This window comes from Protobothrops mucrosquamatus, unplaced genomic scaffold (assembly GCF_001527695.2).
Source record: "Protobothrops mucrosquamatus isolate PMUCROS unplaced genomic scaffold, P.Mucros_1.0 scaffold2212, whole genome shotgun sequence".
Classification (NCBI taxonomy): Eukaryota; Metazoa; Chordata; class Lepidosauria; order Squamata; family Viperidae; genus Protobothrops; species Protobothrops mucrosquamatus.
The window spans coordinates 91,820-115,543 of NW_015388304.1; the positions used below are offsets into that span (position 1 = coordinate 91,820).

At 37.3% G+C, this 23,724-nt stretch overlaps 1 protein-coding gene across 1 annotated transcript; it reads left to right on the forward strand.

Moving 5' to 3' along the window:
- The first annotated feature begins 59 nt into the window (after nt 1-59).
- Nucleotides 60-21,948, forward strand: PM20D1 (peptidase M20 domain containing 1). Its single transcript, XM_015824376.2, has 14 exons — nt 60-104; nt 2,878-3,157; nt 5,194-5,280; nt 6,812-7,047; nt 9,096-9,182; nt 9,911-10,044; nt 10,690-10,809; nt 12,497-12,572; nt 13,981-14,042; nt 14,647-14,725; nt 16,991-17,062; nt 18,112-18,280; nt 18,808-18,907; nt 21,592-21,948. Exons 1-14 carry the CDS (start codon nt 60-62, stop codon nt 21,719-21,721), a joined length of 1,677 nt encoding a protein of 558 aa, XP_015679862.2. The 3' UTR covers nt 21,722-21,948.
- Nucleotides 21,949-23,724: the final 1,776 nt, after the last annotated feature.

Here is a 23,724-nt window from a genome sequence, read left to right on the forward strand (position 1 = left end):
TCTTTATGAAGGTCCCTGTGCCTGAATGGCAAGGAAATTGGCCTTTTTGGCAAGGGGCCATGGGTGCTTCTATAGCACTGAGGACAGAATGTCTCTCGGATCTGGTATTCTCTTCTGTAATTCCTCTTGGATTATGAACCTCAGAGCACCTGACTCTTGAAACAGTTGGCATGGAAGGAAGAAACTCAGGGAATATATTTCATCCATCTTGAAGAAGCCGAAGGATAGCTTGAATATCTTCTGGATCATATTTTCCTCCTCTTACATCCTTTATTTATGGAGCCATAAGTGTGCATGTAGCACACATGCTTGTCTATTAATTTTCCAGCATTGCTCTCATGAGGGAAATCAAAGGAAAATATGGAAAATATTTGATTGCCAGATAAAGTGCTCACAATTGCAGCAGTTTCAATTCACGGGAGGGGGGGGTTGCTTCTAACATTTGCATTCATTGTATAGAATCCACACCAAAGTTAAACACAACTATGATGATGTCTAGTTTTCCTCTAATTTTGTTCATTGCAACTTATTGCTATACTCCTTCTTTTTGTGGCCTAAATGCACCAACTCATTTTTCAAATCAAGGGCTGTATTTATTATAGTACTGGACATCATCCAACATGTATTACTGTATTGCCTAGAAGTAATACTGCCTTTTTCATTATAAACCACATCTATCTCTGATCTTTTTTCTCTATTCTGATGAATGTGTTTATGTTTAGAGGATGAAAGTATTTTTCATAGGATCTATGTACATAAAGCATTTCTACAGTTCTTTGAATTTTTTTCAAAATTAAGCTTATTTGACATGGGTTTAATTAAGCAAAACCAAAGAAGATACTATAATTTATTCTTAGACAGGTAGTCCTCGACTTACGACCACAATTGAGCCCAACATTTTTGTTAAGTGAGAGATTTATTAAGTGAGTTTCGCCCCATTTTACGACCTTTCTTGCCACAGTTGTTAAGTGAAACACTACAGTTGTTAAGTTAGTAACACAGTTGTTCAGTGAATCTGGCTTCCTATTGACTTTGTTTGTCAGGTCGCAAAAGGTGATCACATGAGCCTAGTACACTGCAACAGTCATAAATATGAGTCAATTGCCAAGGTCCAAATTTTGATCACATGGCCATGGGGATGCTGCAATGGTCATAAATGTGAAAAATGGTCATAAGTCACTTTTTCAGTGCCGTTAACTTCAAACAGTCACTAAATGAACTGTTGTAAGTCGAGGATTACCTGTAACATTTTTACTATACTTGTGTTTAAAAATCTCAAGGTAATTCAACATTATTCTTGGTATTGTAGCCTTTTGTTCTTAATAACTAAACTAAACAAATTTACCTTAGCTTCATTTTTAAAAATAAAATTTCTGTAAGAAACCATTATTTTTCAGCTTGATTACCAGTCCTGTGTATTCTGTTCAGAAAAAGATACAGAAGTGTAAAGCTGTCCAACCATTTGAAGAGGTATTTCCCAAAGCACAAAACATTTGTAGAATGCTTGTATCTGGGGCATTCAGGAAAGGTTCAAAAAAGTCAAAATGGTGGCCACAATGACACAATCAGTGCCCAGCCTTTTTACATAGATTGCATGGATAATGCATATTTAAAAGGGGCAGTTTCAATTGCATAATCATTGCTGCCATCTTTGATATTTTTGACTCTCACAAATACCTCTGCTTTGCACAGCATTAGTAAACCATACCACCTAAGTATAACATTAAAATAATTTAGATTAAAACCTTCTTAGTGCTCAAGTTTTGCCTTGAATATAGTTTTGATTAAAGGATTCTTAAATGAGTCATAGGACTCAATTCAAGAGCAGCAGTTTATTATCTGATTCCTCTCAAGTAGTTTAAAATTATTCAAACATTGTTAAGGTTTTTTTTTAATTTATGCCACAATGAAGAGAATCTACCTCTCAGGCAGATTTGCCTAGCTAGTTAATCTAAGCAAAGATACTTTTTAAAATTGTATTTTGTAAATGCAAAGTAATTTTATATAAAAATGTGAATGATGCAAATGACTATTGATGTTGGATAGTTTTTTTGTTGTGACTCTTTCTTCCACCAGGACGATTCCGTAAAGTGTGTGATATACAGGGCATATGCCTCATATGGACAGCACAAACCAAAAGCCTCTTAATATACCAAAATTTAATTCTATGAAAAGGTTTATCATCAAAATGCTAATCAAGAAAAGCACCCAGTGGTTCTGAAGTCAATTAAAACAGAATTTGAAATTAGAGCAAATAAAGATTGACTTCTTCAAAATATTACAGGCATTGAATTTGAAAAATTAACTAGATTTTGTCTAATATAGATGAAAGTATATTTTTAAATTTTCTGGTTCAAAACTCATGCTGAGTGTATATAAATAGTAGACTCATTCAGTCCAAACTGGATTCCTGGTGATTTCATGGAGGAGTCCTTGCATCTTTATTTGGCAAGTAGGGCAACCGGTTTCCCAGTTTGACTGCAGCACTGGTCTTTTCTTGTGCTTGTGGTATCCCAGCAAGTACTAACCAGGTCGATCGCTAGAATTTAAGTCCAGACAAGGTTAATCAGCACTTGTTCCCTGCTGCAATCGCTAAGCAACATGAAAGATTGGTGCTTGGCAGGGCGTTTGCAAGTCCGTTGTGGGAGCGGTCTTTAGCCCAATTCTTTGACAGAAAGACGGGACATTCACGAGCCATTAAAACAGTTATTAGCCCCTTAATCATGTACAGGCCATTGCTAAATGCCATCAATCGGATGAATTGAGATTCCCCTCCCGCGCGAACTCCGAGGGACTCCTGTACTGCACAAACAAGACCTACCAAATCAAGTTTCCCGCGGCGGTGATAATTTAACTGCTCCGTCAATGATTGGCTAGAAGCCGCGCCTGCCTGTCAAAGTTCCCAAGGCGGCTGGGCCAAGGCGCAGGAAAATGGCGACTTTCGGTGCCCGGCTGCGAGGAGTCTTGTGCTGGGCTGGATTGGGACTATGCGGGATAGTGGTGCTTCTGCTGGTCGCGATGCTCCTCCGAGCCTATGGGACGCGACCTTCCAGCCCGGCCATAGGGCTGCGGGAAGAACAGCAGCAGGAGCGGCAGCGGCGAGTGGAAGCTGCCTTTAGCTCCCGCGAGTTGGAGGAACTCAAGGAGGTGCTCCAAGGTAAAAAAAAGAAAAAAGAAAAAGCAAAGATGGAATCGAGTATAAAAGCAGTCATTTCTTCAAAGTAAATATTTCTCTCTCTGTTTTTAATAGGAAGCTAGTGCTGTTGGTTCGAGAGAGCAAAATTATAGCCTTGTCTGTGTCTGTTAAACTAAATTGTGTTTTCCTCTGTTACTGGCTTAAGTGGTTTGATACAGTATGTAGAGCTCCTGTCCTGGAGCAGCTGCTTAGGACGGCATGTTTGCTGCTACCTCTGCTGCAACGCCTGCTTTACCGATACTCTTTCATAATCAGAGTGCATAAAATAACTTCATATTCTGCCCAGAATAACACTAGCGTCTTCGAGGCTCTACGCTGTATCGCTTTGAATAAAATCACTATTGGGTTCTTACCATTGTATATAGTTCTGTTTATATACGACTTATAGGAATTCAGTTTGTAGACACAAATGTATCGGAAAAGACACTGTTCATATGATTTGATCTATTGTAAAATGCAGGCTTTGCACCCTGCCGGACTTGAGAAAGTCCTCATGGATGGATTCATTTCCCCTCTTCTTTCCTTCCTCAAGTTAGATGGGGTGGGGAAACTGCTTTTCCAGGCAGACGTTATTCGGTCACTATGTAACTCTTAGTTTGGTCCCTTTTTTAATTGGAGTTAAGCTATCATTTTAACTTTTGCCCAAAAGGAGATATTTTAGTCACTCATGCCCTTAACACCTTGCAGATGCTTTAATACAGGCGTGTCAACCCATGGGCTGCAGGCTGCATGGGGCCTGGACAGCTAGTAATGTGGCCCAACAAGATCATAAACTTTTAACCTTATGTGATTCTTAGTGATATAGTACGTTACATACTTTATATGCGGCCCAAGACAATTTTTCTTCACTCATTGTGGCCCAGGCAAGCCAAAAAGTTGGATAGCCATGCATTCATGTAATGCTCTATTTAGGTTGCTGACATAGTGATGAAACATGTGCTGTAACATCACAATGTACTTCCCTCCCACATCAGGGTACATGTGTATGGAGTGTGCTCAATGATTTTGCCTCATGCTATCAGTTTGTCATTGCTAGAACTAGCTGAGGTCCTTTATAACTTCCACTTACTTGGAAATAACAGTTGACAACAATATGCAGTTTCCTATTTGCTAACCAGGCAGATTAGAGAGTGACAACTGTTTTGCAGGAACAGCAGAATGACACCTATTTTGCAGGAACTGCATTAATTTCTGGCAAGTTTCCAAGTAGAATTCAAAATGCTAGTCACTATCTATGAAGCCTTTTGAGGCTTGGATCCCCAATTATTGTGGGAACATCATTTATTCCACATTCAATCTTCCTGCATAGTTTCTATCTTCCCATGAGGTTTCAGGGAGGCAAGCTTTTTAAAACTATGGCTGTCCCAAACCAGGGTTGGGGGAATTATTTTCCCCAAATCTAGGAAGTCCCCTAGATTTCAGAAGCTGGTAAAATCCCTTATTTTTTGCATTTTTTTGGGGGGGGGAGTGTATTAAGGAGATGGTGGTAACTTGCTGTGTAGTCTCTGACATCTACTGTATATGCTTTGTACTTCTATCATTTCATATGCTTGTGGATTTTTAAAGTATTTTAAAATCATTTTGCACATGTTGGGGAAGTTAAATATGTATTTATTTGATATTTTATTATAAGTCTTTTGTAGCCTATGATTGGGGTGCCATATAAATACTGTCAAATACATGAACGGCAATAAACCGAATTCTCATCCCTCATGTTGTGTAGATCTTTCTGAAAGATTTGTACACAGTCAACTTTGTGCACTTCTGAAATGTGCTCCCATCTTAATATACAAAGCTGTTACATGATAATTGTTCACTATTATCATAAAAGTTCTGCAAATGCCCTCTTATAATTGATACTAGAGTTAATCAACTCAGTGATAGTAATAGTTTCTTATATAAGTGTATCTTTATGGCATTTTAATTGGTGCAGTAGTTCATCTGTTTCTATTACTTTTCTGAAATTTTGCCTGAACATGCTTTATCCTTTACAAAAGGTGCTGTCAGAATACAAACAGTTTCCTTCTCACCAGATAATCAGAATATAACAGCCCTGGAAGAATTTGAACCATATATTTACAAAGGTATTTAAACTTAAAATTTTGTTTTTATTACTATCAATGCTACTGATTGCATAGAAAATATAAATATTGTATTGCTTTTATTTCTTGATAGAACTGAAGTACCAAATTGAAAAAAATATGGCTATTTAATAAATTTCAATTGACAAAAATTGGGTTGGTGGTTATAGGTGGTTAATTATATATGTTATAGGTGTTTAATCAGTGAAGAAATATGTATTCTTAAAAAATGAATATGTATTTGAACAATAATTTAGTATTGTTTCTCAATTGGACTTATCATTCTGTCATAAATTACACAGATCTACAGAAAGAGTAAAACATATATTTTTCATGGTGAATACTCCCAGTTTAATATTAATGTAAGTGGGAAAAATGAGATCCTTTTCAATCAGTGGTTGGCACAGATACTATACTAAGTTACGACCAGTGTTAATTACTTTGTTGAATACACAATGTTAAGCTACAAGTTAAGGATTCTAACTCAATACTTGATTTGTGTATAACATAAATATAAAATTTTAAGCTAAACAAACCATGTGACACTTAAGTGTGACACATGAACAAGATATGTACATAGGACTGACATTGGTGGATTAATGATATGAGTTTATAAAAGGAACTTTCTAGTGTTATTAAAAATTTGTATGATACCATTTGAAAAAAAGTACTTTTGCAAGTACCTAAAGATGTTTTAAGTTTGAAATGTTGATATAGATATGTACCTGCAGATTTAAACATTCTTAGGAAAAGAAAAACACCATGTATTACATAGAAATTAAGTCCCACTTATTTCAATATACCTTGTCCCTTGCACCCTAAAATTCATGGGGTAAACCAGAAAGTGCAAAGTTCTAAAATCAATTCAACCCCAAAAAATCAGTAAGATGGCTTTAAATAAGCCAATTTCTCTTCGGCACGGGGCATCAAATTTTCTTAGGAAATAAATTTGGTTCCCTGTTTGTTTAATCTGTAATTTTGTTAGATGGTTTTCTTTGTACTATGTTTCCGCTTCCTCCTGTTATGATGGCAAAGTGTTGTTCATCTGTCTAACTGCAACACAAGGATGATACTTTAGGTTTACTTTAGATTATTGCAATTTCTGAAATAAAGTATGAGTAGAACTTTGAACATCCAAAGGTTGCTGTGTATATACTCAAAGTAAGATAGTAAATGCTGATGCAGGAACTGTGTAAACAGAAGGATTATTGTATTGCAAATGTTGTCACTATTCTGGTCACAAGGGGAACATTTGCTGAGTTTGCAAAAATATACTTATTCTCTTCCCCCCCCCTAGGATAAAAGAGGGAAAAGAAAGAGTAATTATTTCTTATTTATATTATTTGCTTTAAAAACTGTTCATCCATGGACAGAAATACAAAAACAATTTCTTTGTTCCATACTTCAGTTGACCATTTTCCAAATATATCATCTACTATTTTATACATGCTATTCATTAAAAATCTGGCCTCTTTATCCAGTAATTTCAAAATTGAATCCAATGGCTAACTTTGCTTAATTCTCTTCCCTGAAGCTTTTCCTGCAGTGTTTTCTACCTCATTCATTCAACATGAAATTATCGGAGATTACAGCCACTTATTCACCATCCAGGGATCTAACCCTCAGTTACAGCCATATATGCTGCTTGCACATATAGATGTAGTCCCAGCATACCCTGATGGATGGGATGTCAGTGATCCCTTTTCTGCTGAGGAACGTGATGGATTTATATATGGAAGAGGAACACTAGATAATAAAAACTCAGTTATGGTATATAAATTTATCTCATTTTGGTGGGATGCAGAACTAATATGAGTTGCAGGAGTATATGAAATTTTATGTACCATATTTATGATAAAGCATGGCTTCAATTACACAATGTGGGAAGAGGCGGTTAGTTTTCTTTCTGTATGCTATAGTTTTCAAAAGCACCTTACTGGTTTTAGAATTGTGTTTGGCTGAGCTTCAAACAGACTTCTTAGATACAGGTTCTGCTTCAACATCAGTTACAATTGCTCCTTCTGGAAAACTGAAACTGAAAAAGTGGAAATTACAGTGGCTTTTCCTGCTTTCACTGAACAAATGACTCTATTTTTTCCAGAATAAATTAAATTGATGTTTGAAAGGGCAATACAGATCACACATGCCATCTTGTAGTGAAAAGCTGGTTGGTAAAACACAAGATAAGATGGAAAAGTAGTGAAAGAGAGTCAAAGGACGTGGCCTCTGCCTCTTTTGTTTGTTTGTTTGGGGTTTTATGACTGAATTAAGCTATTTGAAGGTTAAAGGTAGTGAATTATTTCAATTCACCATGAAAAATAATGGCAAATTGAGCCTCTCTTGGAATAGTATGATTTTAGTGAACTTAGAGGCATGCAAAAATGGACCTGGGGGCATATATAAGTATACTAAGAGCTTATGCACCTGAGACAAATTCCTTGTGTGTCCAATCACACTTCGCCAATAAAGAATTCTATATTTGGGCTGCAAATTTCCTATCTCTGCTCTAATCAGTATTGGTCAGTTCTCTAGTTACAACCTTCTGGCTAACTAGTGACTAAAACAGCCTTTCTGACAATTATGGAAACCAAATGACTCATGCTTGACATGGATATAATGAAATGTGGACCTCCAATGATCAGGAACAACAACACTACTCTAACTCAGATTGGAAAGCTGGAGAGAAAAGCAATAGAATCCTTCTGTCCCAATAGCCTTTAGATAGGCTTGTTCAAAGCTGGAAACAAGCAAGATGAGTTATCTGATTGATAGCATATGAGTCCATTAGATCATTATAACAGCATATCTAACATGTCTGTTGAGGATGGAAGAGATATCTCTCCTGAGAAACATTGTATTCATAAGCTTCAAGATGCAATATTTGCCTCCAAATTGATATCTTTAATATGACAGAAGGGAAAAATGATTAAATACATGATGAAACTTAGTAGATGTAATTTAAACCAAATATAAGTTTTGTCTTGGCTCAGTTCACTTTTGGAGTGTTGTTCCTGGTATGCTGCCAAAGGCAATTATAGTTGTTGGCTTGAAACAGATTGTGCTGTCTTGCTCTGATGTTAACAAAGCATCATTTATTGCATGATTGAGTCAGTTGTCCCAGGGGATTATTAGAAATGGTGGGTAGCAAGCATACAACATGTTAAAAATATAAAAAAAGAAAAGAAATCCACACACAATCTTTGAGACAATAATTTATCTTTTTCAACAAAACGGAAGCAAGATTACACATAGATAGGTGTTGCAGAAAATTGCCTAGGACATGCCGTCACTTACATCTAACACAGCACAAACATAGGAACCTCTTCTTCCTGTATTCCCATGATGATGCTATCTTCACCTCATCCCCAGTCCATGAGTGACACAGGTTTAACCAGTCTTTAAGCAACATTTTCCTCCTTAACTCCAATACTATCCCCGACCAGTTTCAAAGAGTGGAAATTCTGTTAGGCTTCACCATCTGTTTTTGTGGAAGAAAGACAAGATAATTGGGGACAGGCGGTTCCTATTGGATAGTGATCAACTGTAGGGACACAGCAAGTTTCTTGCCAAAATATATTTTTTTAATTTTAATTTATATTTATTTATTTACATTTATTGGCTGCCCACTCCAGAGAACTCACTGGATTATGCTCACTCAAGGAGGGTGGTTAGTACTATATAACATCATAATGGTCAAAAACCTTTAGTGAATACAGTTAAGGTCTTTATATGAGCTCTGCTTTTTGGTAGTCTAACTCTTGCTAATCACCATATATGGTACAACTCACTGTGTAACCAGATTTCTTTCTAATCCTCAGGGCATTCTGCACGCTCTAGAGTTTTTACTGAGACGAAATTACAGACCACAAAGATCTTTCTATATAGGCCTTGGTCATGATGAAGAGGTATTATTCCTTTATGTGTTTGTTTTTAACTTCACAACTTGTCCCATGTTTTTATTATTTATTTTGGAGTTACAAGCCATCCCCAAAAACTGAATGGTAGTTTCCAAATAAATTGCTTTTTAAAAATTTGGTTAATCTGAATATCTTTAATGTATACTGTCCTAATAAAGTGGAAGGTTATTGCCCATTGATCAGATTTTGGCAATTTAGGAGTAGTTTGTTTTGCTGAAGGAGAATATATACATATTGGATATTTTTAAATATTACATTTGATAATCTAAATCAAATCTCCAATTTTTTTAAAAAAATAATGCTTTTTTAAAGGCACAAGGCTAGAAACAGGAGAATGAATTCTAGTCCCTCCTTAGGCATGAAAGCTGACTGAGTGACTCATTCTCTCTGTCCAATTCACCTCACAGGGTTGTTGTGAAGAAAATAGGAAAAGGAAGGAGGATTAGATACATATGTTGCCTTGAATCATTTATAAAAATAATAAAGACTGGATTAAAAAAATCTCCCAATTAGAATTTAGATAGGTGAAAAGGTAGCTTAGATATATAGTACCGGTAGCTTTTTAAATGAGATTCTGAATAATCACTTTAGATTCAGTGGTTTGAGGCATAATTAGTAAATCACTTACAGCCTTTGCTGAATAATAATAATTGCATTCTTTTGAAAGACTAGCCAATGGCTTGACTTAGGAAAATGTTATTCTAATTCCCTTTCAGGTGGGTGGCAAAAAAGGAGCAATGAAAATTGTGGCTGAGCTGGAATCTAGAGGGGTACAACTTTCTTTTGTGCTTGATGAAGGAAGCTTTATTTTTGATGGAGTCATCCCTAAAATAGAGAAACCAGTAGCTGTGTAAGTAAAGAAATACAAATGTTTGCTACAATAAAAGCAATTCTTTGCCTATTTCACAGAATCATGTTTAAACAATTGGATATTGGAAGCCAGGCCTTACAATTCACAAATAACTGAAACTGCAATCTATCAATTTACTTTGTCTATATTTTGTCCACCTTTGTTCTGGAATGATGAAATTATGGACATTGTACTGTATCTCATATTTCCCCAGGTTGTGCATATAGTAACTGATTAACTTCAGGTATACGAATGCCTGGTCACAGTGGCCCCTAGCAACAGAGTAATATACATAGACCTACATCTCCAGATGTTGGCTTCTGCTGCTCTTCTTACAAGACTAGAGTAATTAGGGCAACATGCATTCTGCAATATGAGGCGGGTGAGGATTTGCGCTGGAGTGCCAGAGGGCATTAGTAGAAATTCCTGATGCCCTGCACAGCAGGCAGGTAATCTGACTGCAGAGTAAATTGGATGATGCATATGTGATGGTTTAAGCAAAGCAAAAAAAAGGTGTACATAAAATTGTCCAAAAAGCAGCAAAAGTCAGACCTACCTTCTTGTTTGTTCAGTTTGAAGATGACAAACAGTCCAACTGTATTGCATCTGGAATTTCATTAATGTTTTTTATTCTTTACTTATCAGAATAGGTATCACAGAAAAGGGTGCACTTGATGTAAATCTCAGTGTAACATCTCAAGTTGGCCATTCTTCTACACCCCCTAAGAGGACCAGCATTGGTATTCTTTCTGAAGCATTATACAAGTGAGTGTCTGTCTTCGGAACATATTATCATTCTATGCATATCTAATGGGGGAAAATTATCTGGTCTGAAAGCATCAGTTTACAGTAAAACATATATTCTTCCAAGTTCCCTTCCAACTCTGTTATTCTGTTAAGATGCTACGTTAAATATCTGCAATAATTACAGGATCAGAATAAGTCATGAATGGTTGGAATAGAATTCTACAACCTCATAGATTTGTCTAAAAACTATCTAGCCTACGGGTGTCAAACTCGCCGCGTCATGTGACGTGTCTCAGCGTATCACAACTTTTTTTGCATTGCCGGAGCTGGGGTGGGTGCGGCCTCCGCATGATGCAACCGGTCCATGGGCCGGCAGTTTGACACCCCTGATCTAGCCTATAATGATTATAGTCCAACACATCTGCAAGGAGAAAGTCATGGTTGTAGAATTCTGAAATGAATGGTATCAATCCAGTTTTCCTGGATCATTCAGTTTTATTGTGTTGTTTTCTAGAAACAATCCAGATAATTCGCAAGGCAGCAATCTGCCCGTTGCTGCAGAGGCCTCAGTCTGGGATTCCCCCCATCTTCAGGACTGCAGTCCCTTGTTGGGGAACTCAGGGTCTGATCTACGAGGGAGGGGCTGTAGGCTTCTCTCTGCAGGAATTGATTTCTGCTATTCACATCTGGGGTTTGAAATCTTTCGAGCAACTCACCCAGAACCTCATTATCTCTGCCTTCTGCCTTTGAAGTCTTTGTTCTCTCTCTAAGTTTGTGATGCTTTGCAACTGTGCCATCGAGAGGTTACTAGAAAAAAAATCTTAATTTTATTTTGTCTCCTTATTTTTACTTCCATAGTATTTCTCATTTTCCTGCCTATCATTCCCCTGCCCCCTCCCCTAATCATTTCAAAATAGGGAATAGAACAAAAGTTGTAGGCAAATTCTGTTTCTGAAGAATCTTCATTGGCAGCTAAGGCTGTTTCTTATTATACTCTGCTGCAATTGAGCAAAGAATTATACTTAACAATCAACTAAACTAATTGCCTATTTTTTCTACTCCACTTTCTCTTTCAATGTTGTTTCTTCAATTAATCCCATTGTTATTCAATATCGAAATCAAAAGCTATACATGATCTAATTAACACAGTACACGATTTATATTTATTTTATTTATTTAACACATTTATATAGCTGCCCATTTCAAAGAAAGTGACTCTGGGCAATGTACAACAACCAAATAAAAACCACAGATACATAAAAATAATCATTATAAAATATTTTAGAAATCATTATTAAAAGGAAAATAGTAGAAATATTATAAAAAGTTTAAAATATACCAACCACACAGAGAATAAAAATTATTCTATCTTAATCCATTTTATATTGGGAATAGAGCATGAGATTTGATCCATACCTTCTGCTTGTCTCACTACCAGGAGTCCCTTCTTTTGTAGATGGCTACATTCAAATTATAAAAGATCTCTTTGCAACATAATTAGATTGAAAGAAGATATTTTCAGAAAAATACATTATATATTCCACATTCTAAGGGATATTTTTGAAAACAGATAGTTTGATTTTCTGTTTTAAGGAGGGAACTAACATATCTAACAAATTTACATCTTAGTGCAATATATCATCCTAGGCACAAAATAATCCAACTGAATGTACTTTATTTTGCTTTTTGCATTTGGTTCCTATAGGTTGGAAACGCAGCCTATGCCCAATTTGTTTGGTCATGGACCTGAAATCATGATGTTTGAACAACTGGTACCAGTGGTGAGTATTGAACAATACATGCTTTCTTCATTTATCTTTCATAAAACACACTGATCATTTTAAGGCATTTTTCCCCCTAGGACAGGCATGTCAAACTGCCGGCCTGCGGGCCGGATGCATCACGCCGAAACCACACCCACCCGATGCCGGCAATAGGGAAAAAGTCATGATACATTGCGCGACATCATGTGACGTCGCAAGTCTGATGTGCCTACCTTAGGAGAATTCCCATGAATTGCTGTACTGAGCACTAGAAAAACTTATTTGATTATCAAATGACTCTGGGAGGCATCATCAAATGATTCTGGGTGGCATCATCATACAATACATACAATACAATTTCCAAAACAACGCCAATCACCAGAAGAAAGACAGCTATTAAAAGATAATATAAGGTGCAGGACTTGTCACCAACTTACCCTGAAGCCTGGGAAAACAACCAGGTTTTCAGAGCTCTATTGATCATAGCCAGAGTGGCAGACAGATGTATCTTAGAGGAGGATAATCATCCTAGGTCTCATCAGGTGGCATTGATTAATGGATGGGACATGCAATATGTCAATGCTATCTGAACATATAAGATGAGCAGAAGTTGTGGACCAATGGCTTCTCAGATAGTCAGATCTGTGCCATAAAGGATTTTACAACCTACAACCTTTCATTTGATAATGATTCAAAGTTACAATGGCCTTAGAAAAAATGACCCTTTCTTGAATTACAACTATTACTCCATCCCTGCAATCACATGATTGCAATTTGGGCACTTGGAAACGGGCTGGCATACATGATGGTCATAGCATCTTGCAATCATGTGGCTATGATTTGTGACCTTCCCAGCTGGCTTCCAATAAGCAAAGTCAATTGGGGAAGGCAGATTCAATTAACAACTGCATGAGTCACTTAATGACCACAATGACTTGCTTAACAACCATGGTAAAAATGGTTAAAATCAGATCTAGTCAGATTCACTTAATAACCACATCGCTTAATGACTAAAATTCCAGTCCTAATTGTGATTGTAAGTCAAGGTATATATATAGGTAATAACCAGGATCTTGACTTGCATCTAGTAGCCTAATGTGTTACCTATTTACTTCCTTTGTTCCATAGATTCATTTTCTATTTTTCTTTTTATTTTATGTAAAAGAAATTTGTATTTTGGCTTTTTTTCTCAAATAAAACAAGTACTCAAGTCAGATTTTAATTAGTAGAATATTATAAAAAATAATTCCATAAGGCCACTGCCTCCTTTAGCAAGAATGGACTGGATTGTGCTTTTGTATATAGTAATTATGTTTACTTGTACAATCATTACTCTTTTGAATGGTTGACAAATATGTAGAAGAAAGTCTACATATTTGCTAATGTGTATATACTCTCTTCCCATTCCCAATTCCCTGCTATTCAGTTCGGCTTCCCCCTCAATATCATCATGGCAAATCTGTGGCTCTTCGGACCTCTTGTTGGCTGGTAAGAAAGAAGATGCTTTATCAGTTCCCTTTCTTGAAACTTGCATGCATAAATTAATTAGGAAATGGTGGTAGTAGGTACTTTCCTCAGTAGTATTCTTTCTTACTGCCTTTCTCCTCCTTTCTTAAAACTGTTCTTCTATTTTGAAAAGCTGCCAGACAACAACAAAAAAAAACAACTGAAAACTTTCTTGCTTCAACTGCATTGATCTTTTATCAAATTCTGAAAAGGCAATTATGGGAGTATTAATAGAACGTTATCACATCTGTTTGTGGGAGGAACAGTATCTGCTATTCAGTGACTTCACAAACTGCAAGAGAAAATTATGCCCTGAGCAGTTATCAATCTAAAATTTACTATGTAAAAGAGAGCAGAGGAAGTAAAAATAAGCTGAGTCTGGATAAATAAATGAAAAATATACCAGAAGCTACAAGCAATGTACTTCACTGGATTATATAAAATTCAAGTGATTCTTCTTTCTTCTCCTTTTTGTATCAATTACTGTACTTCAATTAATATAAAATATTGCTGCTATTTTGCAGAGTACAGAAAGTTGGTTTAATGTGGATACCAAAGAACCTTTTGCCTTTAAATCTTTATGCAGGTTTCTTGAGCAAACTCCTGGCACTAATGCTTTAGTTCGGACCACCACTGCAATCACCATGTTTCATGCAGGAATAAAGGTATTACTGGAAGACAGTAGGTTGGGAAAAGTTGCAAGAAAACTCAATGGGACAATTGGTGGCCCCTGCCCCGCTTTTGTAACCTACAGAGATCCAACATTTGCATTGTAAGCTGTCCAGAGTTGCTCTCAAAGCAAGATGGGTACCATATAAATTTAATAAATTTGATAGGAAAATTAATCCAGATAAGATTTCCCACCATTTTTGTAAGAAAATAAAACAAAATAGGTATATATGCCAATGGAAATGTTTAACATACTTAAACAGAACCAAAATGGAAACAGCAAAAAAATCCTCCATTTCCATCCACTTTTCTGATACTGCATTATTGTGCTTCCTGCAAAAATAATCTATTATGCTACTAAAACTCTCATCATGACCTTTAACTGAGTGAAACAATGCATAAGAGGGCAACTATTTTTGAACCAAAGTACCTCAAACTGGCTAATTTACAGAATGCGTCCAAAATCCAGGACCCACCACTTCCAAGGGAATGAAATTTGGGGTCAGGGAAAGGTGTTGTGTGTGGATTAGGTAGGGTGCATGGGAGTGCCTAAGACAGGGTCTTCAAACTTGGCCCTTTTATGACTTGTGGACTTCAACTCCCAGAATTCCTCAGCCAGGCACTCTGGCTAAGGAATTCTGGGAGTTGAAGTCCACAAGTCACAGAGCCAAGTTTGAAGACCCCTGGTCTAAGAGATGTTGTTTGGGTTGGGAAAAATGTGCAGTGGGGTAGTGTGGGTCAATAAAGAGTGTTTGGGGATACAGGTGAATATGGGCCAGTAAAGGTACATTGGATTTCCTTCCTCCCTGTTCCTCCCTCCTTTCTTAATCCTTCCTCTCTTCTTCCCTAAGTGGTTACTGCTGGATAGGGGGAGGGAGTGAGAGATTGTTAGAGTACAATGTTAACTTATAATTTTCTTTTAAAATCTCCTCCACAATCTTCTCATCTTGTCTTATATCTCTAATCAATATTTCAAAAACCACAATAAACAAAAAAAAAAGGGACTGTGGACATCCCTGTCTTGTTCCTTTTCATATCTCACAAGGTGAACACATCTTTCCCAGACAACCCTACAGGTAATCCCAGAAAACAAAATGAAGCATCCACATCCTACATGCTCCAAAACACCTTTTGTCTTTTTAAACCAAAGTACTGTACAGTCCTAATAAACACACACATATACATAAGATACACATGTTTACAAAGAGCTCGTCATATTTACCCTTAATAGTTTAGATATACAATAAACTTCAGTCTATGCTCGAGAAATGTAAGATTGTTGAACAGTGGAAGTGGTTTCTTAGTCTGATGTCTGTGACACTGTGTGTGTTTTTGTGTTTGTATGCACACATGTAGAAAATAGAATATCAAAGATGTAGGGTGTTATCACTTAGTAATGTGGCTATTGTGGTAGTTAAACAGCGACATCAGCTGGTAGAACTAGGATTTAGTTACAAGTTACCTAAATTATAGATCCATAGCTCTAAATGCTGTTCTGTTCCAATCATGTGAAATAAAGATGTGTCTATCTGTAATTTTAATTACAAAACAACTTAATCCATAATACAGTTGCTTTATTTGCAGATAGTTCATTTATGACAAAATAATTCAAAAGAGAAAAAAATTAGGGTGAGAGGGATGAGCTTTTGGAGAGGAAAATATGGTTCAACAATCACCACCTTGGATATATCTTTCAAACTGAATCTCCATCCACTCTTTTATCCATGTTTAGGGCTGACCCATTATTTAAGAACATGGGTCTGCTGGTCACACAGACATACATGCCCAGCGTAAATTTGTATTGATGTAAGACATGAATTGGCAGCATTTTTCTTTCCCTGAAGATGGACCCACATTTCCCTGTGCAATGAGTTAAGGGCAAGCACAAGTGGGTCTGTCTATTCTTTAGAAGCAAGCTATTCACTGCCATCTGGCATAGCATGTGGCTACATCTTTTTCAAGTGCAGATATGTCTGCCAACTTCTCCTTTTGCAAAAGAAGAGGCAGAGCTTTGCTCAGCATTAATAGAGTGACATAGATGGAAACAGGAATAATGGCATTTAGAAAAGAAGAACAAAAGCAAGTGTTTTTGTAAGCCACAGTTGCAAATTTCCTTTAAACTTAAAAGAGATGCTGCCAACAAACCAGGAACTATGTTATGGCTGCAGGCGAAACTGCTTTGAGTTGCTGCCACAGACCTGAACTGTATTGATGCTTCTACCCTCATTTAGATCTCCTTTTTTTTCTTCTCTCCTTTCTAGTCAAATGTTATTCCACCAAAAGCTGATGCCACAGTGAATTTCCGCATCCACTCATCACAAACCGTTGAGGAGGTAGTATGATGAAGTGCAGTGGAATTTTATGCTTTTGCTGTTTTAATCTTAGAACTTGTCATAATTTAGACCCAGGCTTATAGAGTCAGACATCTAGTTTTACCTGAGGAAACATTAAACAGATTACCTGATTTAGATATAGTGCTGCATCCTCCCTCTTTAAGCAGCTGTGACTGCTGTGATGTAACCTGGGCTGATTCTGTTAATACCTATTTCTTGTAGTTGAGATGCTAGCTGATTCCATGTCACAGCTACTGGCATTCTTCTGGCTGCTGCAGCAGGGGGAGATGGGGCATAATTGGCAGTGATCAGCAACTGTATTCTCTTCTCCACCTTAGCACCATGTAGGTTTCCAGTAACTGCAGGAATTCCCTCACCACCTCATCTAATTTATGGGTCCTGAATGATACTGTTACTGGGAAACCTGATCCCTGCTTGAAAAAGTAGAATTCTCTATCCAGAGGCATCAGGAAACCTGAGCATTTCCAGAGGTCCTTTCCCAGCCTCTCTCATTCCCTGAAAGTAACTTTTATAGAGAGCAGTTTTTATGCAATGTACTTCCCTTCCTGCTATGATGTTAGGGAAGGAACAAATAGTTTTTAATAGCTGAATATTGCAACATGTGCTTTGAAGGCAAAAGGCCTTCCTATGTTTGTGACAAAAATACAAGTTGAAATAATGCTTAAGCCAAATATTAAGGTGACAACAGTTTCTTTACCATTCTGCCTGATTGCTGTGTTCTGTTATATATTCCTGTATTTAATATGAGTGATTTAAATATTGGAAATATATCTGCATTAAAGAGGCCATTAAAATATATATTTTGACACAAAGATCCAAATTCAAATAGCCCAGCAAGAAGTTTCAGTTCCATTGTATAACTGGAAATAGATTTCAACAATGAGATTCCTGTCCTGTCTACATATTTTTATTGGGAAGGCTGAAACTGGTATGAAGGACTGAGGGAGTGTCTGGAACTTGTGCTAACATCATGATGACAACCATCTTGGCTGCTTTAACTTGTTTGTGCTTTGGGTATATATTCTTAGGTCCTGGAAATATTAGACAAAACAATTAATGATAAGAGAGTGAAGATAGAAGTGATGGATACCTTTGATCCACCCCCTGTTAGCCCCTGGGACGACCAGACCTTCGCTGTACGGGTCTTCCGCCAGACCACCCTGGATGTTTTCCCAGATGTTGCCAGTGTAGCTCCAGGTAGTGGCAAATACATGATCATTAGTGTTTTTCTCTTTTGTTTCCACTCGAACATTGTTTCCATTTTTTTCTATGTCGTCTTTTGTTCCGCTGCTTTATTCAATTTATATATAGACACTTCAAATACTATTAATGACTGGAAACATTTACTTTTTTTTTCTTTGATGCCTGAGAGCTGTTTTTCATTAATATTATTACTATCAGGAACTGGTGAACTATATACTCTCCATTCATACATAAGTTGTTTTCAAGATTATATTGACATGTGCATTTATTTTCTTCACTGAGACCATCATTATTGTTCATTTATGTCTTGTAGCACTGGATTGTTCCAGGACAAAGCTTATGATAAAAACTTTGGCACATACAAATAGTACTGATTAAAATTGATACAGCATTATTTATTTCAAAAAATATATAATCATAAAAGGTAAAATACAAAACAGATAAGCAAGCAAACAAACGAAACTAAACTAAACAACATACTAACTGCTAACTTTTTTGTACCGATTATTTTTTTTTTACAGGCATTTGTGTTGGAAACACTGATAGCAGGCACTACAGCAGCCTCACAAAGGCTATTTATCGATTTAACCCAGTAACTTTTAAAGCTGATGATTTGCCAAGGTACAGTACAATGATCATTCTTAATGAAACACTGGATGAGAAACATGAGTGTGTTTTTTAATAAAAGCAAATGAGACATAGCCATTGAAACCTGAGAATGAAAACAGTAAGTCGTAGCCATGAATTACAGTATGTGCATAGCATAGTTAAAAGGTATCAGAGGAAGACTTAGAGCTGGTATCTGTCCTGATAAAAAGCAAAATGAAAGTGAAGGATCTTTTCTAGAACTAAATGAATATTGATATCTATCAAATTTATACGGCCGCCCATCTCATAAAAAGTGACTCTGGGCAGGGTACAACAGTTAATTAAAACAGTAAATATATAAAAATAATTATTAAAATATAAAAGTCTTGTATCTAGTGCTTCTAATCAAAAGCACCAGATACAAAGAAATGTGAATATTAACCACAATGATGGAGCCATCTTAGAATTTCACCAGTCCCTTGGGAGCCCTGGGTCTGATGACATAGCCAGGTCTTAAGGGACTTCTGGAACATTAACAGGGATAGACCTAGCCTCAGTTCAGAGTAAGGGGGGTAATATTCTTTAAGATGGGTCCCATGGCAGAGAAGGCCTGTTTCTTGGGTCCTGCCTAGCAGACGGGACCCACAGCATGCCTTCTCTGCCAATCTTATGGCATAGGCAGATATAATTGGAAAGAGACAATTCTTCGGATAACCCAGCCTCATTCAATGAAGGACTTCTAAAGTTGGAACTATTACCTTGAATTGAACCTGGAAGCAAACTGGTAACCAATGCAACTCATGGAGCTGAGATTAATACTTGCGCTACTACATTCTGCACCAGTTGAAGCTTCCAGATACTCAAGGGCAGCCTTATGTAGAGAGTAGTATTGTAGTACAATTGGGAGGTCACTAATGAGTGGAAAGTTTTACTATGAAAGAAAAGTTCTGTGAGCAGAACTTTTACTTATAATTTATTGTTTGGATTGCAAGTAAACTACAAAATTGCTTCCCTTTTAAGATACTTACTTTTTCACAAATACACTCATTGTCACAAATACGTTTATTACAAAATTGCCCAAGATGGACATTTGATTAGTTCAACCATGCTTCCGCACATTCTGTAAAAGAATGTGAAGTAAATTCAGATGCCTTAGATGTGTGTATTCAGAGAGATCTTATACATGATGTCTCCCACGTATACCCCCCCCCCAAGGAAAGAATGTGGCTTTTAATTTTGTCTTGAGAAATATTTATTGACTATGTCCTACCTGTCATGGATGTAATAAGTTAAAAAGGGCTTCCCATGTTGTCAGCTAGATGAATCAGAGAAATTAATGGCTTTTCAAAGTATTTTCCTATTTATATTTCTGTGTCTGGGGTCATATATTGCACTCAATTATAATGCTCGCTTATTTGTGCATGATGTGATTCCAGCCATTTTAGTTAACTGTGGTTTATATATGGACCAGTTCACAGTGGTTTGTTCAATGTCATGATTATAAACACAGAACATCTTAAGTTTACTATTTTGGACACTTTTTAAAAGAAACTGAGGATATGAGGATTTATATAAGTAAACTACGTAAGTTCTTTAAGCACCTGACAGATAGTTTAACTGGTTAATTGAACTGGGGTTTTACCTCAGTTCAGAGTCATCTTCAGGTACATCCAGTCCTACAATGTTGGCTTTGCCTGGGCTGAATGAATAACTTGTTGATTCAGTCATAATGTATTTGCCTAAAATGTTGCAATTCTGGAACTTTTGTGGACAGAATATTCTCTCATTAACAAGAACTCATTCTCATCTCCTGGCTCCATTTGTGTTTTTCTTCCTTCTCTTATATTGTTCTGCAGATTTTAATAAAATTGCAGGTCAATTTCAAACTGTTTTTAGGGAACCGGGCAGAAAAAGCAGTGGCAATATGGTGATGCCCTGAAATTTCTGTTGTATTAAAGACTTGCTGTTTAAAACCATTTGGGGAAGAAGAAGAATTCCTGATTTTTAATTTCTTAGCTGGGGTCTAAAACAAAATCTGAAAGAAAACTATAGGCTCTTTACTATACAAACATATGTCACTGAGTGTGTTAAATATAAGTCGAGATGCTGAAATGGACATTTTCACAATAATGATTGTATCATTATAATTAGGATTATATCCTAATAGATTAGATCCAAACTTATTCATATTTAGGCAGGGTTTTTGCATAGAATTAGACTATTTAACCATGATTTTAAAGTAATTATTGGGGTATACCCAAAACTGTTAACAAGAAGTGGGCAATTTTGCTGCAACAGGGAGTTACATTTAAAAACAGCTTCCTGGTAGCTTTAGAGATTTTAGCTAATGATGTACTGAACTTAGAATAGATAAGTCCAGGAGCAAAAGAGAGGAAATTGGCAATGCTTAGGGAACTCCTTTCACCTCTCAAATTCTTCCCAGTTGTAAAATATTGGCCATATGAACCACACGTTTTGTACTATTATCATGAACATAGGGTTGCATATCAATGGAATGGAAGCAATCTATTAAGAATTACTGTAATGTGTGAATTAGTTCCTGAATTAATTTAGCTTTGTCTCTTAGTATGACTGAAATCTGGATCTAAATTTTGGAATGCTATTGCACTACACATATATTTATAATATAAAAGTTTTACTTGATAATATGACTAATTTGGCATTAAACAGCTGCTTTCTTTTCCCCTTTTGATCAGATTCCATGGGCTGAATGAAAGGATCTCTATGGAAGTTTATGCAAAGCAAGTGGAATTTTTCTTTCAACTAATTCAAAATTGTGATTTGAACCAACCCACAGAGCCACATGCAAACCTTCACGAGCTATAGAAACAAGAAAATATAAAGGCTTGTGGGAGTTGTTAGAAATCTGAACTATTCAAAGCAGCAGTGTTCTATGTTGTCCTCAGTGCCCAAACTTCATTACTGTGTTAGAGATTTAAAGTAATAACACAACCTAGTTGCACTGCAAGTTGTTGTGAAACAAACTATTAAACATAACAATTCAACAAATTATTCTGAACTATACAAAGAAATTATGTTTCAGACTAGCTGTATCTCAAAGACATTAGAATCCTGAAAACAATGCTGTCTGCATGAATTTTGTCACTTATGCAATAACATCACAATGACCTCTAAAGCAGGGGTCTTTAAACTTGGCCCTTTTATGACTTGTGGACTTCAACTCCCAGAATTCCTCAGCCAGGCATGCTGGCTGAGAAATTCTGGGAGTTGAAGTCCACAAGTCATAAAAGGGCCAAGTTTGAAGACTCCTGCTCTAAAGGAATTAGATGTGATGACATCTTGATAAATCTGATACAATTCACCTCCCTTCTCCACTTCCAACCAACATCCATGGGTGACTTTATTGGAAAATAGAATAATATTTACATAGTGAAGAACTTTTTTGTTGTCTTAAATGTATAGAAGGGCAGTTTTGCATAAGAAAAAACTTTTCCAAATATCAAAGAACAGCCCTTTTGTACCTGCAGATCTGAGGATCACAAAATAATTGAAGTGTCTGATGCCAAATGTTCAATATAGTGTAGAATTATCACTTGAAAAGGGGCGTTGTCTTACCTGAACACCTTTTCTCAGCAGGATGGTGTAGAGTCCACCGATTGGGTTATTTCAGCCTTCCTGTTCAGACTAAGACAAAAAATTTTGCCACACCTCCCTCTGGGTATGTCTTCCCCAGTGTTTGTTGAGGCGAAGTATCCAGACGCAAGGCTCCAAACAAAAAATAAAAGACACATGCCTAGACTAATGACAAACAGGGTGGGTGTGGACTCTACACCATCCTGCTGAGAAAAGGTGTTCAGGTAAGACAACGCCCCTTTCTCCAGCAGAATGGGTGTAGAGTCCACCGATTGGGACATACCAAAGCCGCTCATGTCCCTGAAGGGAGGGAGGTCTAGGCCTGTGTCCCCTGAGAAGTAACTACTTGCTGTAGAACCCATCTACCAAAGGCAGCCTCCGCTGCTGCAAATCTGTCAATCCTATAATGTTTAATGAAGGAAGAGGGAGATGACCAAGTCGCCGCCCTGCAAATTTCCTCGAGCGAAGCCTGGGTAGACCAGGCTGCTGAGGCCGCAGCACTGCGCGTAGAGTGGGCCGTGATTTGAGAAGGGACTGGAAGGGACTGTGAAATGTAAGCCCTTGTAATGCAAGCTCTAATCCACCGTCCAATGGTAGAAGAAGAGACCTTCCTACCCAGCGCAGACGGCTGGAAAGACACGAATAAGGCCTCTGACTTCCTGAAAGCCGAGGTTCTTTTAAGGTAATGGCGCAGGGCCCTGCGCACGTCCAATGTATGCCACCCTCTCTCCAGACGATGGGAAGGGTTAGGACAGAAGTTAGGGAGTTCCAGGTCCTGGGATCGATGGAATCCTGTATTGACCTTTGGAATGAATGCAGGATCCAACCTGAGAACCACACTGTCCTCGTGGAATGTGCATAGATCTTTCCTGACTGATAGAGCAGCTAATTCTGAAATCCTCCTCGCCGACGTAATGGCCACTAAGAAAGCCACCTTCAAGGTGAGAAAGTGAAGGGAACAAGCATTCAGCGGTTTGAATGGAGGAGAAGTCAACGCCTGCAGCACCTTGGGCAAATCCCAGGATGGGTAACGATGGACCGTAGGTGGACCAGTGTTCACCGCGCCCTTGAGAAAAGCACCAACCGCTGGGTGGTGAGACAGGGAAACTTGGTTGTCACAAGTGAGAACCGTCGATAATGCTGCTATCTGCCTGCGTATAGTGCTGGCTGACAGTCCCCTATTTAATCCCTCAAGCAAATACTCCAATATATCTGGGATAGTGACAGAAAGCAGC

Bases quoted from the DNA above. Each gene is read 5' to 3' on its own strand.
- PM20D1 (XM_015824376.2), top strand. From the start codon at position 60: ATGGGTGCTTCTATAGCACTGAGGACAGAATGTCTCTCGGATCTG. The intron at 5,281-6,811 runs GTATTTAAACTT...TCTTCCCTGAAG, and splicing joins TGAACCATATATTTACAAAG to CTTTTCCTGCAGTGTTTTCT. The intron at 10,810-12,496 runs GTGAGTGTCTGT...TGGTTCCTATAG, and splicing joins CTTTCTGAAGCATTATACAA to GTTGGAAACGCAGCCTATGC.